Source organism: Macaca mulatta, chromosome 14, assembly GCF_049350105.2.
Source record: "Macaca mulatta isolate MMU2019108-1 chromosome 14, T2T-MMU8v2.0, whole genome shotgun sequence".
Lineage (NCBI taxonomy): Eukaryota > Metazoa > Chordata > Mammalia > Primates > Cercopithecidae > Macaca > Macaca mulatta.
This window is the reverse complement of record NC_133419.1, coordinates 100,949,306-100,963,645: the sequence shown is the minus strand read 5'-3', so window position 1 is coordinate 100,963,645 and position 14,340 is coordinate 100,949,306. Positions and strand designations below refer to the sequence as shown.

At 34.8% G+C, this 14,340-nt stretch overlaps 1 protein-coding gene across 1 annotated transcript in view; it reads right to left on the bottom strand.

The window, feature by feature from the left end:
* The window catches only part of CNTN5 (contactin 5), a 1,035,741-nt gene that overhangs the window by 308,373 nt on the left and 713,028 nt on the right, over positions 1 to 14,340 (bottom strand). The window contains exons 9-11 of the mRNA XM_077964911.1: positions 13,073 to 13,254; positions 3,459 to 3,595; positions 2,178 to 2,307 (exon numbers count right to left, since the gene is read on the bottom strand). Coding sequence (XP_077821037.1) covers positions 2,178 to 2,307; positions 3,459 to 3,595; positions 13,073 to 13,254 — 449 coding nt within the window. The remainder of the gene's footprint in view (positions 1 to 2,177; positions 2,308 to 3,458; positions 3,596 to 13,072; positions 13,255 to 14,340) is intronic.

Here is a 14,340-nt window from a genome sequence, read left to right as displayed (position 1 = left end):
GAGGCATTTCCCATAAAATCATAGTATATCTACACATGAAAAAGGCACTAGCTCAAAATTTTACGTATTATTAGTTAATATGTATCTTACTACATTAGCAGGTGATGATGTCACACAACGTAGGATCTACAGATAAAGGCTATTTCAAAAAATGACATGTTTTAATTGTGATTACCAAATTCAATTATGAAAGACTAATGAATGACTTTGGCAAAAGAGCGATAAGCTAACCAAGAGAATCCATTTAGGCTTCCTTTGGTAAGATGGAGGTTACCTGTCAAAAAGACAGTCCTGTGTCTTCCATTTCCCATCTATGAATCTTAATTTATTCTGTATATTACTTTAATATTATAAAACATTAAATTAATTTTTTAAAACTGAACTATTTGAATTTCAATTAGAGTTATAATTTTCCTGTTAGGTTTGATCATTTATTAATAATAATATTGTGTATACTATAATTTTTATTAAAACACTTTTGAATCTAAAAGAGAACCTGAAAGATGTCTACAAGTCTAGAGTATCTGTGACATTTATTTTTACCAATCTGATATTATATGTATTTCATATTATATATATAAAATATATAGCAACATAATGCATGTCACAACATTTAAAAAGATATGTACACAATTGAGATAGGTTAAGAGATTTTTTAAAACTAAAGAAATTGGCCTGGCATGGTGGCTCACGTCTATAATCCTAGCACTTTGGGAGGTCGAGGTGGGTAGATCCCTTGAGATTAGGGGTTCGAGACCAGCCTGGCCAACATGGTGAAATCCCATCTGTACTAAAAATACAAAAATCAGCCAGGTGTGGCTGTGGGCGCCTGTAGTCCCAGCTATTTGGGATGCTGAGGCAAAAGAATCACTTAAACCCTGGGGGCAGAGGTTGCAGTGAGCTGAGATGGCATCACTGCACTCCAGCCTGAACGACAGTGAGACTTTGTCTCAAAGAAAAAATATTGAAAAGCCAAAGAAATTTATGGGGAGATAGTTGTTGCAGGTACCTTTTTTTTTTTTTTGGCCTACTGGGAATAGAATTCACAGAAAGTAATTTTGAAAATATTTCTTGTGAATGATAAGGGTTGAATAAATGTTTCAGAGCTACTAACTAGGTGAAGGGTAAATCAGCCTTTTAATTCAGTGCTATTATAGTGTGAGTTGACAAGAAAGTACATTAACATTTAATTGATTAGAATGAAGGAGACTGAAAGGAAGAATCCTCTATCTATTTTGGATGGATTTGTTGTAATGTGGAGAAATGTCAACTGGAAACATTCATAATTCAACAAATTGCTTTAGGATGTATTACATTTAGCTGATACAAAAATGGAAGGCTCCAAGATTCCTGAGATCTTTGGTGTTTCTCTTAAGTTATGTTTTGATGATTTAAATGGGGAATAGAAAGCACAGTTGGGCTTCTGTCCGCTTTGGAAAGACTATGAGTTAGTATCTTTCTCAACATTACAAACATCCCAGAACCAGTTTAGGAAACAATCAAAGTGGGAAAAGTAAAATCCATTCCAATGGCTCATACATGTTTATTCTGGGTAGTCTATTTCCCTGGATTGATTCTTTCCTGTAGTATTTAAATAGTGAAGAAATGGAGCGCCTGGGTTACATTTTTATCAAGGGTGTAACCCTATGAGATTGTAGTGCCTGGCATCAGGAAGTCTTTCCCTGTTACGTAAGGATGGCAGGAGTTGATGCCCCATGAGGGGAGAGTGATTTAGCCTGGAGTCTTGTCTTTCAGGAGCCACACAGCTACTGATAGGAAATGCCTGGGAAATTATTAAGCATTGCTATGGGAGCATCGACAGGCTGCTGGAATTCTATATTCTGATCTCCTACCCTCAAGGCATTCTTCCTTAGAAGTTAACACATATCTCTTCATGTGATTTTTTTTAAGTGCCATAGCAAAGGTGTATTGTGTAAACCTTTTAAGATTAAAACTAAAGTTAAAAAATCTATACGAACAAAAAGTTATGCGACAAACCATACACAACATAAACCTGTCTACTAAAGTTAAAAAAAAATCAGCAAGACATAGTATTTATTTTCAAGCCATAAAATAGATTTTTACAACCACATCATAAAACTTCAGTATAATAAAAATTAGAGCATGAACAGAAGCAAGGTTTTTTTTTTCTATTTATTTACTTTGAAATTGCATACCTAGAATCTTCAGCTCAGCACTAGCATAAATGGCTCCATACTTATTTTCAGCCAAACACTGATACATTCCAGCATCTGATTGATTCACATTGTGGATCATCAATACTCCATTAACCATCTCAACCCTACTCTGTAATGGAATTAAAAAAAATTAGATCTAGAAAGTAAACAAATAACATGGATTTTATGGGTATCCTCTGCTAGACTAAGAAAAAACAAGTTTGCAATTAATGCAGTTAAACATTATTTGGCCATGCAGCAATGTGAATGTACTGTTCATTATTTTATTATAACATGCATCTGGTAAATTATGGTTATTGATTGGTTGAAAATAAATTATAATGATACTTTTATGGAGTTATTCTGGCAAGTTTTACCTTCAGTTTTGTTTTTAAAGTGAGGTGTCTTTTTTTGGTACACTAGTTGAGCTTGTGAAATATAATCAGCAGGTGATGCTTTTATTTGCATTCTGTTTACAAAGGGAAAGAAGGATTCATATAGTAGAAAGGATTGAGGTTGTAGACACATGAGATCAAGGTTAAAAATAGCCCAGGTCATAAGAACAATCCCTTTACTATATTGATCCAATGAGGAGTTTGTCATTTTCACTCACTTCCCAAAAAACTAACACAAATTGAAAACTGCCTTGTGACTAGATTCTAGATAAAATTATTGGTCAGACAATATACTTCAGTATCAGAAGAAAGTTAGTATAAAAGACAAAAAATTGAGCATGTGCAAATTAAGGTAACCTTAAGTCAAGAGCATATTTCAAAAACAAATTTTAACTTTAAAATGTTAAACAACCAGACGTCTTATCTACTTAATGCCAAACAAATCATTAAAAATAAAATCTTAGTTGGCAGTGTTTTGTCTATCAACAAAGATGCCAAGTAATTTTAGGTGATATCTAAAAGTCAGCTACAAATGGAAATAAGTCTATGATAATCATTGATAGTTTCATAAAAATTTATAGGATTGAAAACATTTTAAAGAAACACTACATTACCAAAAAATGTAATGAGGAAATTAAAATAAAAAATGCTTATATATTTGTTATGTTTCTCACTCAAAATATATTAAAATAGATGACTGCTATATCCCAGACATTGAGCTAAATTCTCAGTTAATCCCGATAACATTCATCCTTAACACAAACACGTCCTATATTATGAATCAGAAATAGGAAAAGACTTTCAATAAGACTAAAGAAGCCTAGTTTGTCCAATGTGAAATCTTGCTAAAATTACAATAGAACAGGTTAAAAACTCCCAACAGTACCTGAGATGAGAGGGGTACTCCATTCTTCAGCCAACGATATGTGGGTCTGGGTTTTCCAGTAGCCTTACATTCCCATCGGAGAGGGCTCCCACTGTCTAACTGAGTATCATTCAGTTTTTCTACCCAGTGTGGGTAGGCTGTAAGTATGTAAGCAGTAAACAAGGATGATTTCATTTCTCAAACACCTTACCACGTTAAAAATTTACATGGAAAAATTCAATGTATTTTTTTTAAAGCAAATTATTCAACCATAGGTATTTTGAAGAAGAATGGCATTACACTACACACAAAATTCTATTTCCTGTACCCCCCAAAAATAGTAGTGAAGATATTTTGATAATATAAAATGCTATTGTAACTATGCAAAGTCTTCTTCTTCTTCTTTTTTTTTTTTTTTTTTTTTTTGGACTTCAAGTGGTTTAGTTATCCCCAAGGCACCCGAACCAGTTTAATAGGAAGTCAGGTATTAGAGTCATTGCTCTTTCTACAGCATTAGCACAGGTAGAAATATACAGTGTAACTGTGTAACTACTCAACTTGTTTCTGTCTCTCTCTCCATATATATAACACCTGAATGACTTTGGAAAAATGATTTGTGAATCCAGATTTTACTGTAAAATTTTTCTTAATTTACATTCTTGAAATATAATTTTTTTATGTTTGCAAAAACGTTAGAGGAAACTTTATTTTATTAAGAATGAGATACTGTTGTAATTATATGAAATCTTAAAATACAAGTTAAAGTTCGTTTCCACTATTGGCCAATTTTTAAGGAAAATAGTTGAATAAAGCTGTCTACAAATATTCTGTTTAAAACAAAGAAATACATATAAAAATATTACACTGAATTTATTATTTCTAACAAAATTTTTGGCAAAAACTATAAAATTTTATATGTACTACTGAGGGCTTTTATCATTCATTCATTTATATGTTCATTCAGATATGCTACATAGTCCTTGTTCGATCTTAGAGGCTATTAAGAATATAGAAACAGAGAGGTTCTACACTTAAAGAGTTTTTGCTGTGGTAGAGGTGGTCTAACGTCATTGCCAAGGAAAAGGAGAGCATATGAAAAAAGATGTGTTAAACAACTGCACATTGGACCTGGGACAGTGGCTCATGCCTGTAATATCAGGAATTTGAGAGGCCAAGGCAGAGGGATTACATTAGCCTGGGAATTCGAGACCAGCCTAGGCAACATGGGGAGGCGTTGTCTCTACTAACAGTAAAAAACATTATCCAGGTGTGGTGGTGCACGCCTATGGGTCCAGCTCCTTGGAAGTTTGAGGCAGGAGGACTGTTTGATCATGGGAGGTTGAAGCTGCACTGAACCATGGTCATGCTACTGCATTCCAGTTTGGGTGACAGTGTGAGAACCTGTCTCAAAAAAGAAAAATAAAAAATAAAGAAAACTACACATGCATGTCAGAATAGTGGGTATAAAGGAGTAGCAGATGTCCCATACCAAAGCCAGTTTAGAAGGGGGGAGAAACAGCAAGAAAGAACTCACATTTATTAAATGCTAGTCCTAGCCATTACCATGGCCTAGACACTGAGCTAAATTCTCAATCCCTGTAACATTCATCCTTAAAACAAACATGTCCTATTTTATGAATCAGATAACCTTTGACTCAAAGAGATTAAAGACATTTACCCAAGGTCACAAAGTTAGTTATTTGTTTCTAAGTGGGAATTTTGCTTTTCTTAGCTTATTGGTCTTCTAGCCAATATAGTCTGGACTTTAGAAGCCCCACTTTGGCATAGCATAGTCAGGATTTGTAGACCTTGGAATACATTCTGTGATTCAGCTTCTAAGCCTGCAAGCTATCACTCAAAAATCTTACCACGGTGAGTTTCAGATATTGATCATGATTTTTGTACCTGTCTTCTGAAATCATCTCTTTTTATGTGTCATATATGCTAAAATGCTGACAGGAGTGGTGAGATACACAAGCAATATTAAACTCTACTTTTACATCTGGGTTTTCTGTAAACTTTGCTAATCTGTCACAATACTTTATACTATGCATGACTCCTGTAAGCCAAATAAATTGGTGTGTTATCTCCCAAGCACACATTGTATTTTATTTAAACTGTTCACTCTACATAGAATGTTATACTTCTATTCTCCGTCTCTTTTAATTCTACTCATGATTCAGTATTTATTCTAAATTAAGTAAGATGTATTAATCACAGCCTCAAAGAAGAGTCATGTGCACCTCCTCTGGACACCTGTAGTTCTTATTCGTTTGGAAAATATTCCTGTAGTAGCTTGTTACCTCTCTTCTGTTGCTGACTTAAATTGTTATTAAATATTTTAGTTGGTTTGAGTTTGACACTCAGCGAGACAGTGAGATCATTAAGAGCAGAGATCATTCTAAACATAGTTTTAGACGAAACAGTGTCCTACATATAATAACTGATTGTACTTGTTTGACTTATTGATCTATCTCTAAATGTACCATGACTGTGAGCCTTTAAAATAAATTCAAAAGAGACTTTTAAAAGTTATAGAAATGGATCCGGCCACTGCACTCCAGTCTGGGCGACAGAGCAAGACTCCATCTCAAAAAAAAAAAAAAAAAAAAAAAAAAAGTTATAGAAATGAAGAGCTAGGAAAGAAAGAACTGTTAAAATATTCAAATAAAAACAGATTTGACATCTGAGAAAACAATCCATTAGAAATTGGAAGAAAAAATGTTTCTTCAAACATATTTTGGAATACTCTGTAAAGTGGCCTAATTTAGAGTCCTGATTCCAAAACAATTTTTTCATAGGAATCAAACATATGATTAATGACATTAATATAAATATGAATTAATTTTTTCTTTCCTTTCTTTAGATTTTGTTTTGGATACCATTATAGGTAAAATGCTTACTCTGAAGATATGAATATAAATGTGCCATCATATCTGTTTGCTATCAGCTCAAATTCTAGTGGGTGAAAGGCCATTAAAATGTTATTCAAATTAGTTCTACCAAGAATTCTACAAGTAAAAGTGGCCTGTTACACTGCCCTGAGAACTGTAAAAATGCTATCAATATGTCAATTATTGGCAGATAAGAGATGTCGTTTCATATTTTATTGCTTTGAACACTGTACTTCGTGTGTGAATCTTTTGTACCAAGCTATGTTATGTATGAGATCTATACATCTGTAACTTTATCTCTATCTATGATGCATAATAGCAAAAAAAAAAAAAAAATCCTGAAATGGTATAACTTGGTGATGTCACCTGGCTGCTTAAGATGCCATATGCAGTTAGTATATGTAGTCTGCTTGTTAATTGACTTGATATAAAAGCTTTCAAGCAACTCCAAATACACACACAAGCACACAAACACATAAACATACACACACAAACATGTACACAGACACACATACAAGCAGAATTTAGATTGTAGATTGTGTTACAGTGAAGTTAAGATCTATATTAGAAAAATAAATTTAAGTCATCACTGAATAAACATTAATTAACATGAAGGCTATGGGAATTTATGAATTGTTGTCCTTCATATAATACCTGGAAAATGTAGATTATGTTCAATACTGGATCAATTTGACTTCTACAATAGATTTCGTTTTTACATTGTAAGGTATTTTATAAACCACTAGGTCTATACTATACGGACCAAGGCAAAAACATTATGTGAAAGGGCAGTGGTAAAATTGTAAAAAGAAAACATTAAAGACTGGATTAAGGCCTGAAATAATTTGTCTTAGGCTGTAATCTGAAAAAGACAGTATAGTACTTGCAAGATTCTTACAAAAACAACAAAATTACTGGTAACATAAAATCAGAAATATAAAAGGTTACATTTAAACTTTTTTGTTGTTGTTTGTTGAGACTGAAAGTTACTAAAGGGCACTGGCTTTGGCTTCTGAATAATAACATGGGGTGAGCAGACACCAAGACATGGTCTGCATTATGGAGAGTCTTTCATCTATCTGGGAAAGAAAAATCACAGGTTGGGTCACATTTAAAACAAACCTAATAACTTTAAAATCTAGCTTTTGTCAAGCCACCTATTTTAGGATATGGAAAACTGAAGAGGCATAGGGCACTTTAAACCCAGGAGCTGTTAAAGTCTCACCAGATGCACCGTACTTATGTAATACATTTGAGCTTCAGATCAGTCTCTGGGTTACATTTTATAAAACGCTAAGCAGATGTGCATAAAGAAAACTCTTGCTTATTATCTCTTGTCATTAGGAATTCTGTAACTCTCTACTGATGAATGCTAAGTGTTATTGGCCTCCTTTGTTGCTTCTGTACTGTTATGTATTGAGGAGTCAACATATCTTATCCGCATAGATCACTTTCAATATTACGACTCTCAGCTGTGGGCCAATGAGACGTAATGTGTTATATTGGAGAGATTATATGGTTGGGGGTGAAAATGGGTTCAAATTCTAGTGCTACCCTGCCCTTGCTCTATTATGTGACTGAGAATGAGTTATTTAACTGTAACGAGTCTCAGTTGTAATCTGTAGATAGTAATTCCTATTTAAATGAGCTACTTTGATGACAGAAGATAATATATATTGGTTACTTTCCTCCCAGTCCATTGCCCATGTGTAATGTTCAACTGCATTTTCTAGCAACTGTGAATATACATATGGCATCACTTTCATAATAACAGTAGAATTCAAGGCAAGAATTTTCTCTCCATACAATGGGATTGAAAACTGTCTTTAGGTATGAAATTATTAACCAGGAATCTACAAGTTTATATTGTTTCCTAGAGCAAATCTTTGATATATTTTAATAGCTAAAACATCTTTAAAGATCAGACCTAACATACATAAACAGTGTTTTGAAGAAAAGAAAAAAGAATAAAAATGAATGGCAAGGATTTTAGTATATCGTACAGTTTTCTCTAACAGTAATAAAATGTTAAGTAAGTATATAGTAAGTAGAAATTATCTGCTCTCGATGCCACTCTCATCTCATGCCTTAGTTCAGGTTCTCAATGTCTCACTGAGAAGTAGCAAGCTATCCTTGGGGGTAGAGGCAGGAGCTGAATTCTCGTGTCACTGCCAGTTTCAGTTGGATTTTGGTTCTACTATTTGTTATTAATGGATCCTGGGGTAATAAATCCTTAATATTTTGAGGCCTAGTTTCTCATCTGTCAAATGGGAATCCTAATACCTAAGGGTTATTGTGAGGTAATATATGTAAAGCACCTCATAGTAGTGTCTAGAAGATAAGCTCTTGGTAATCTTTAGTTCTCTTCATTAGTTCTGTAGTCTTTGCTGACTCTCATCTATTTTTCATAGTGGACACTGTAAAATGATGTGCATACCTAAAGCACTAATCTTTATAACAGTATAGAATCATAATAAAAATTATCTACTGTGTGCTGAACAGAATTCATAGGGCTAGATGAAAAAAAAAAGAGACTGTTTTGAAAGAGCTTACAATCAAATTGCATGTGATAGAAGCCATTAACATTTGTGAGGATACTGTTCTGAGATTTTATGAAGATAAGGAAATCTATAATGCCACTCTACACTGAAAATGAAACTATTCCTTTACTGGATATTTAGTACAGTACAACTTACTTTTCTTTTAAGCATTCTGGTTAAAGGAATATTTTAATACTGATACAATTCCAGTTTAAATAGTATATATAAACTGTGTGGAGATCATAGTGACTGTCTTTATAGAGTGACAAATTACTAGTTGGTGAAGCACATGATACACATTTAAACTCACAGATCACACATCTTTATATAATGAGATTTCTGTTTACATAAAGTATTTCCCATTTTGAGAACTCCTTATAATATAAAACTGCTTAAATGATGTTTGTCCTTCCTGCCTCCATCTTTTCCCCTTCAATTACCCCTTCCCTCCTTATTTTGTTCATTTCTTTTGTCATTTTGTCATTTTTCTTTTATTTTTAATTGAGAGCTTTACCAAGTAAGAGTTCAACTTGTATTAGAACTATAAGAACAAAATTTTCTATGATGAGTTAAAACCACATCTTTTTGATCAATCGTCAGAAACTAGAGAGGACAGAAATAACCAAAGAAATGGCTTAACCCATGAAAATCCTATTATCAAGAAAGACATACCAAGTAGAATATTTGTGCAGTTTATGCTAAGGTTCAAATTATTTCCAAAATTTAGTATTTTAATTTCACCAAGTTTTATTTCTTTTTTATGAGTATTATTTTTAAGACCTATTTTTGTTATATTAGACATGTAAGTGTACCTTAATTTTAATTTATTTAACTACCATGGGCTTCTTTATGTTGTCTTTGTTGTTTTATGTTTACAATGTAGATACTGAATTAAAAACAGTAAAATATGTGGCTTAAATTTATGTGTGCCGTCTATATAGCACTTTTATAATGCTTTGACCAAGAAAAGGGACTAGAAATGCTGCCTTAGATCCCTGGTTCATTTTTTTGAAACTAATAGCTAAGCATTAGTATCCCTGCAATTGTACTTTCAAAAACAATGTGCTACAGGAAAGACCATATGTTTTCAGTACTCCATGAATATTGACCGTTTGGATAAAAACGGTAGCCTGTACTTCTGATAGAGCCCCAATTACAGAGCTTCCTACAGTAATTAACTATATTGAGAGAATATTCTAAATATAAACCATGGAGACGGTGAAACATCCATTCATCATGCTATCCATATCTACTGCCAGTCAGGTGGAAATGATGGCCAAGATCCTATCTACATTTTACAGAGTTTGATGGGGAAGAAAGCCCTCATGTCAAACATGACAGTTTTAAAAGTACAAAAGTTGAATGAATACATGATAACCGAGATACTTTTATTTTTTATTTGTAATACTTTTTGAGACATGGTCTAACCCAGGCTGGAATACAGAGGTACCATAATGGCTCACTGCAGCGTTGACTTTCTGGGTTCAGGTGATTCTCCCACTTCAGCCTCCTGAGCATTTGGGACTACAGGAGTGTACCACCATGCTCAGATGATTTTTTTGTGTTTTTTGTTTTAGAGACAGGTTCAGCTGCCACAGCCTCCCAAAGTGCTACAATTTCAGGTCTGAGCCACTGCACCTAGTTACCAAGATACTTTTAGAAGTGAAATAGGACACTCTTCATAATTGTCCTAGGGCAACAGATGTAAAGTGGGATTTTCTAGAGCAAAGCAAGGTGTATGGCCTCCTGATGGAGCCTGGTAGAAAGCCACCCTAAACGTGGGCTAAAGAAAGAGTTCACATGCTTTCAAGATATATTTCCCACCTGTCACAAATATATGCCAAGTAGCTAGCCGGCCCAGTTTCTCTTTCTAAGGAACAATCTAGATTTTTTTTTTTTCTATTCAAAGTGATGCATGCTTTGAATAGGTTTGTCTTTACCCAGCTGGCCTACAGTGCATGACAAGGACACCCCAGATTGTTTAAGTAGCACTTTCTCACTAGAACGTACACCAGTAATATGGAGTGAAAGCAATTTTTTTTTTTTAAATTTCTGGAAACAGTCAGCATTACCTATGAATTAAGTAGCTGGGGTTAAGGGAGGAGTAAGTAGAGTTATGCTATGTAGGAGCCTCAGTCCCTAGAACATACAATCTAATTCTATTTAGGTGTGGGCCAGTTTTTAGAACACAGAAAATTGGTACTTTCCTCTGATAGCCTTCAGCATGCTTTACATGATTTGTGATTTTCAGTAGTAAAGTTCTGGTTGAACACTTGTCTTTCAGTATCAGATTTTTATCTGTACAGAGGGATGGTAATACTTCAAACTGTTGCCGTGAGAATAAAATGACTGTGTATTTTAATGTTAATCTTTGCTCCACTGGTGTAGAAAAAACTTTTTTTTCTATGGCTAGGGAGAGTTGTCTTAATGATTTGTTTTAGGAATTATGAACAGTTACAAACTTTGTGAATTTCATCCAAATACAATATTCATGGCCTAAAAACAATCAAACCACTGCTAATATTTCAATCTTAGAAACATTTAAATGTCTATGTCCTTTTCTTCCAGATGCTCTCCCCTGTTTAGCCCTTAAGATACCGATCCTCTCTAAAGCTTTCCCCGACTCCTCTGAGTAGAATGCAGTAGACTCTGCATTCCCACAGTCCTCTTCACATGCCTTTGTCACTGCACATAGAATGCTCCACTCTAATGTGGGGTTTGCTTTTCATCTAGTCCAATGGATCACGAGTTACTTCAAGGCTCTATCGCTAGCATGTAGAGCAGCAAGAGGCACTTAACAAACATTAACCATATCAATGAATGAATGGATAAAATGTTCAATGCATAATCAATTTGGTTAGAGTGCTAAATTCCTAAAGGAGTTGTTAAAGATGAAGAAAGACTGGCTGAATTCAGATATTAATATTTTATTTTATTTTATTTTATTTTATTTTATTTTTTTTTGAGACGGAGTCTCCCTCTGTCGCCCAGGCTGGAGTGCAGTGGCGCGATCTCGTCTCACTGCAAGCTCCGCCTCCTGGGTTTACGCCATTCTCCTGCCTCAGCCTCCTGAGTAGCTGGGACTACAGGCGCCTGCCACCGCGCCCGGCTAATTTTTTGTATTTTTAGTAGAGACGGGGTTTCACCGTGGTCTCGATCTCCTGACCTTGTGATCCGCCCGCCTCGGCCTCCCAAAGTGCTGGGATTACAGGCGTGAGCCACCGCGCCCGGCCAGATATTAATATTTTAAAGTACTCTTTAGGAGTTCCTGTAAAGGGCATTAAGCTTTTAGAACTGATCTTGAGATACAGGGACAGTCATGGTTTCCCGGAGGAAGCAGCCAACATGAAATTTGGATAACTATATATTCAAGGCATGTGTATTTGCTTATATCAATGCTCTAGCCTATTGCTTCTCTTTTTAGTGTCCTCATCTGGAAAATGAGAATACCCTAACTTACCCATTGTATATATTGTAAATCAAATATGAAAAGTGCAAACAACTTAGAACTTTAGAAGTAAAGATGAGATTGTAAAAACTTTTGAACCAGATATTCCTAATTCTTAGACACAACCTGGGTGATTGGCATTTTTGGACAGTATAAACCCTTACAGGCTGTAGGGGCTATTTATTATACAGATGTATTAATTTAGGCCACAGGTCAGCAAACTTACTCTGAAAAACGCTCGATAGCAAATATTTCAGTCGCTGCAAGTCGGTTGGTCTCTGTCTCTATTTAATTCTGCATTGCCAGGCAAAATCTGACCTAGGTGACGTGTAGACAAGTGGGTGTGACTTTGTTCCAACATCATTTACAAAAAATGGCACCTGGGCAGGATTTGGTTGATGGACACTAGATTGGAGCCTCTGATTCTGACCAAGTTCTAGAATAAGTTAATAAGTTTAGTAAGATTTTTAACGTATCAGAGAATAGTGCTGGTGCCAGGGAAATAGCTCATTTTTAAGGACGTAAGTTCTGTATTCTGTACAAAGACACCGATAATTCCCCATTCATTTATAATGTAAATCATTTCTATGTGTAGGGTAATTTGACGTGATGCCTTACCATACAAAAGAAGTATGATTATAAATTATTACTTGGTTTTTATGCACCTAATAAACAATATTTACTTAAAGTTAATTTCCACTTTCAGTTTGACTTTTGGGACTACAGCAATCATGCTTTGCTGAAAACACTTACTGTATACTTGTAATTGTCCACGAAAGGAATTTTTTCCACGTGAGTTTTCAGCTCTGCACTCATAAATGCCTGCATCATCCAGCTGTACATTTGGTATTTCCAGCACTGCCTGAGATTTCCGCAGACGTGACTTACTAGGAATATAGCCATTAACCTTCATCCATGTGATTGTTGGAACGGGGCTACGAGAGGGAACAAAAATACTGTTAATACGCTTTCCACTATTAGGAACATAGATTCTGTTATCTGGTAATTTAAGCACTTAATAGGCTGAGTGCAATAAAATGTAATCACAATTAAGGACCATGTGCTGGTTGATATATTTCACTTTCCATGTGAGTTGTCTGGTAAGTAGATTATAAAAAATGTTTCCTTTTCTTTCATATTTCAGGAAAGAAATTCAAAGACAATACAAATTGTAACCAATTATGATTTATTTTTAAACACACTGGTAGCCAGATGCGGTGGCTCACACCTGTAATCCCAGCACTTTGGGAGGCCAAGGCGGGCAGATCGCCCTAAGTCAGGAGTTTGGGACCAGCCTGGGCAACATGGTGAAACCCTATCTCTACTAAAAATACAAAAATTAGCCGGGAATGATGGTGGGTGCCTATAATCCCAGCTACTCGAGAGGCTGAGGCAGGAGAATCCCTTGAAACCAGAAAGCAAAGGTTGCAGTGAGGCGAGATTGCACCACTGCACTCCAGCCTGGGCAACAAAAGTGAAACTCCATCTGAAAAAAATAAAACAAAAAACAAACAAACAAAAATTGTTCTGTTTTTATAAACGACAAGAGTAACTTGACAAAATTACCAATATGTGCTTATTGCAATGAGTCAAACAAAAGGGTTATGAATTAAGTAAATTAAAAACTTGTCCTGCCTCCAACCCTGCAAATCTTATTTTTCTGGCCAAATAGCAAACACAATTTACACAGAATCTCCCACTTCATCTCCATGAAGCATATGTTCACACATATAATGAGTTATTTCTGTTTTCTTATTTTTAAAATATAAATTTTGTATATTTGCTGTTTTATTATTTAAAGATCATATTCAATACATATTAGCCTGACTTATTCTGCTTAATAGTTGCATATTATTTCGTTGTGTGGATGTACCAGTTTCAATCAACTGCCCCCTTGTAGGTAAACATTGAATGCAGTCAAGGTTTTTCTTTTTTTCTTATTTTTTAAAATATTTTTTGAAACAGAGTCTTGCTCTGTCGCCAAGGCTGGAGTGCAGTGGCACGATCTCAGCTCACTGCAA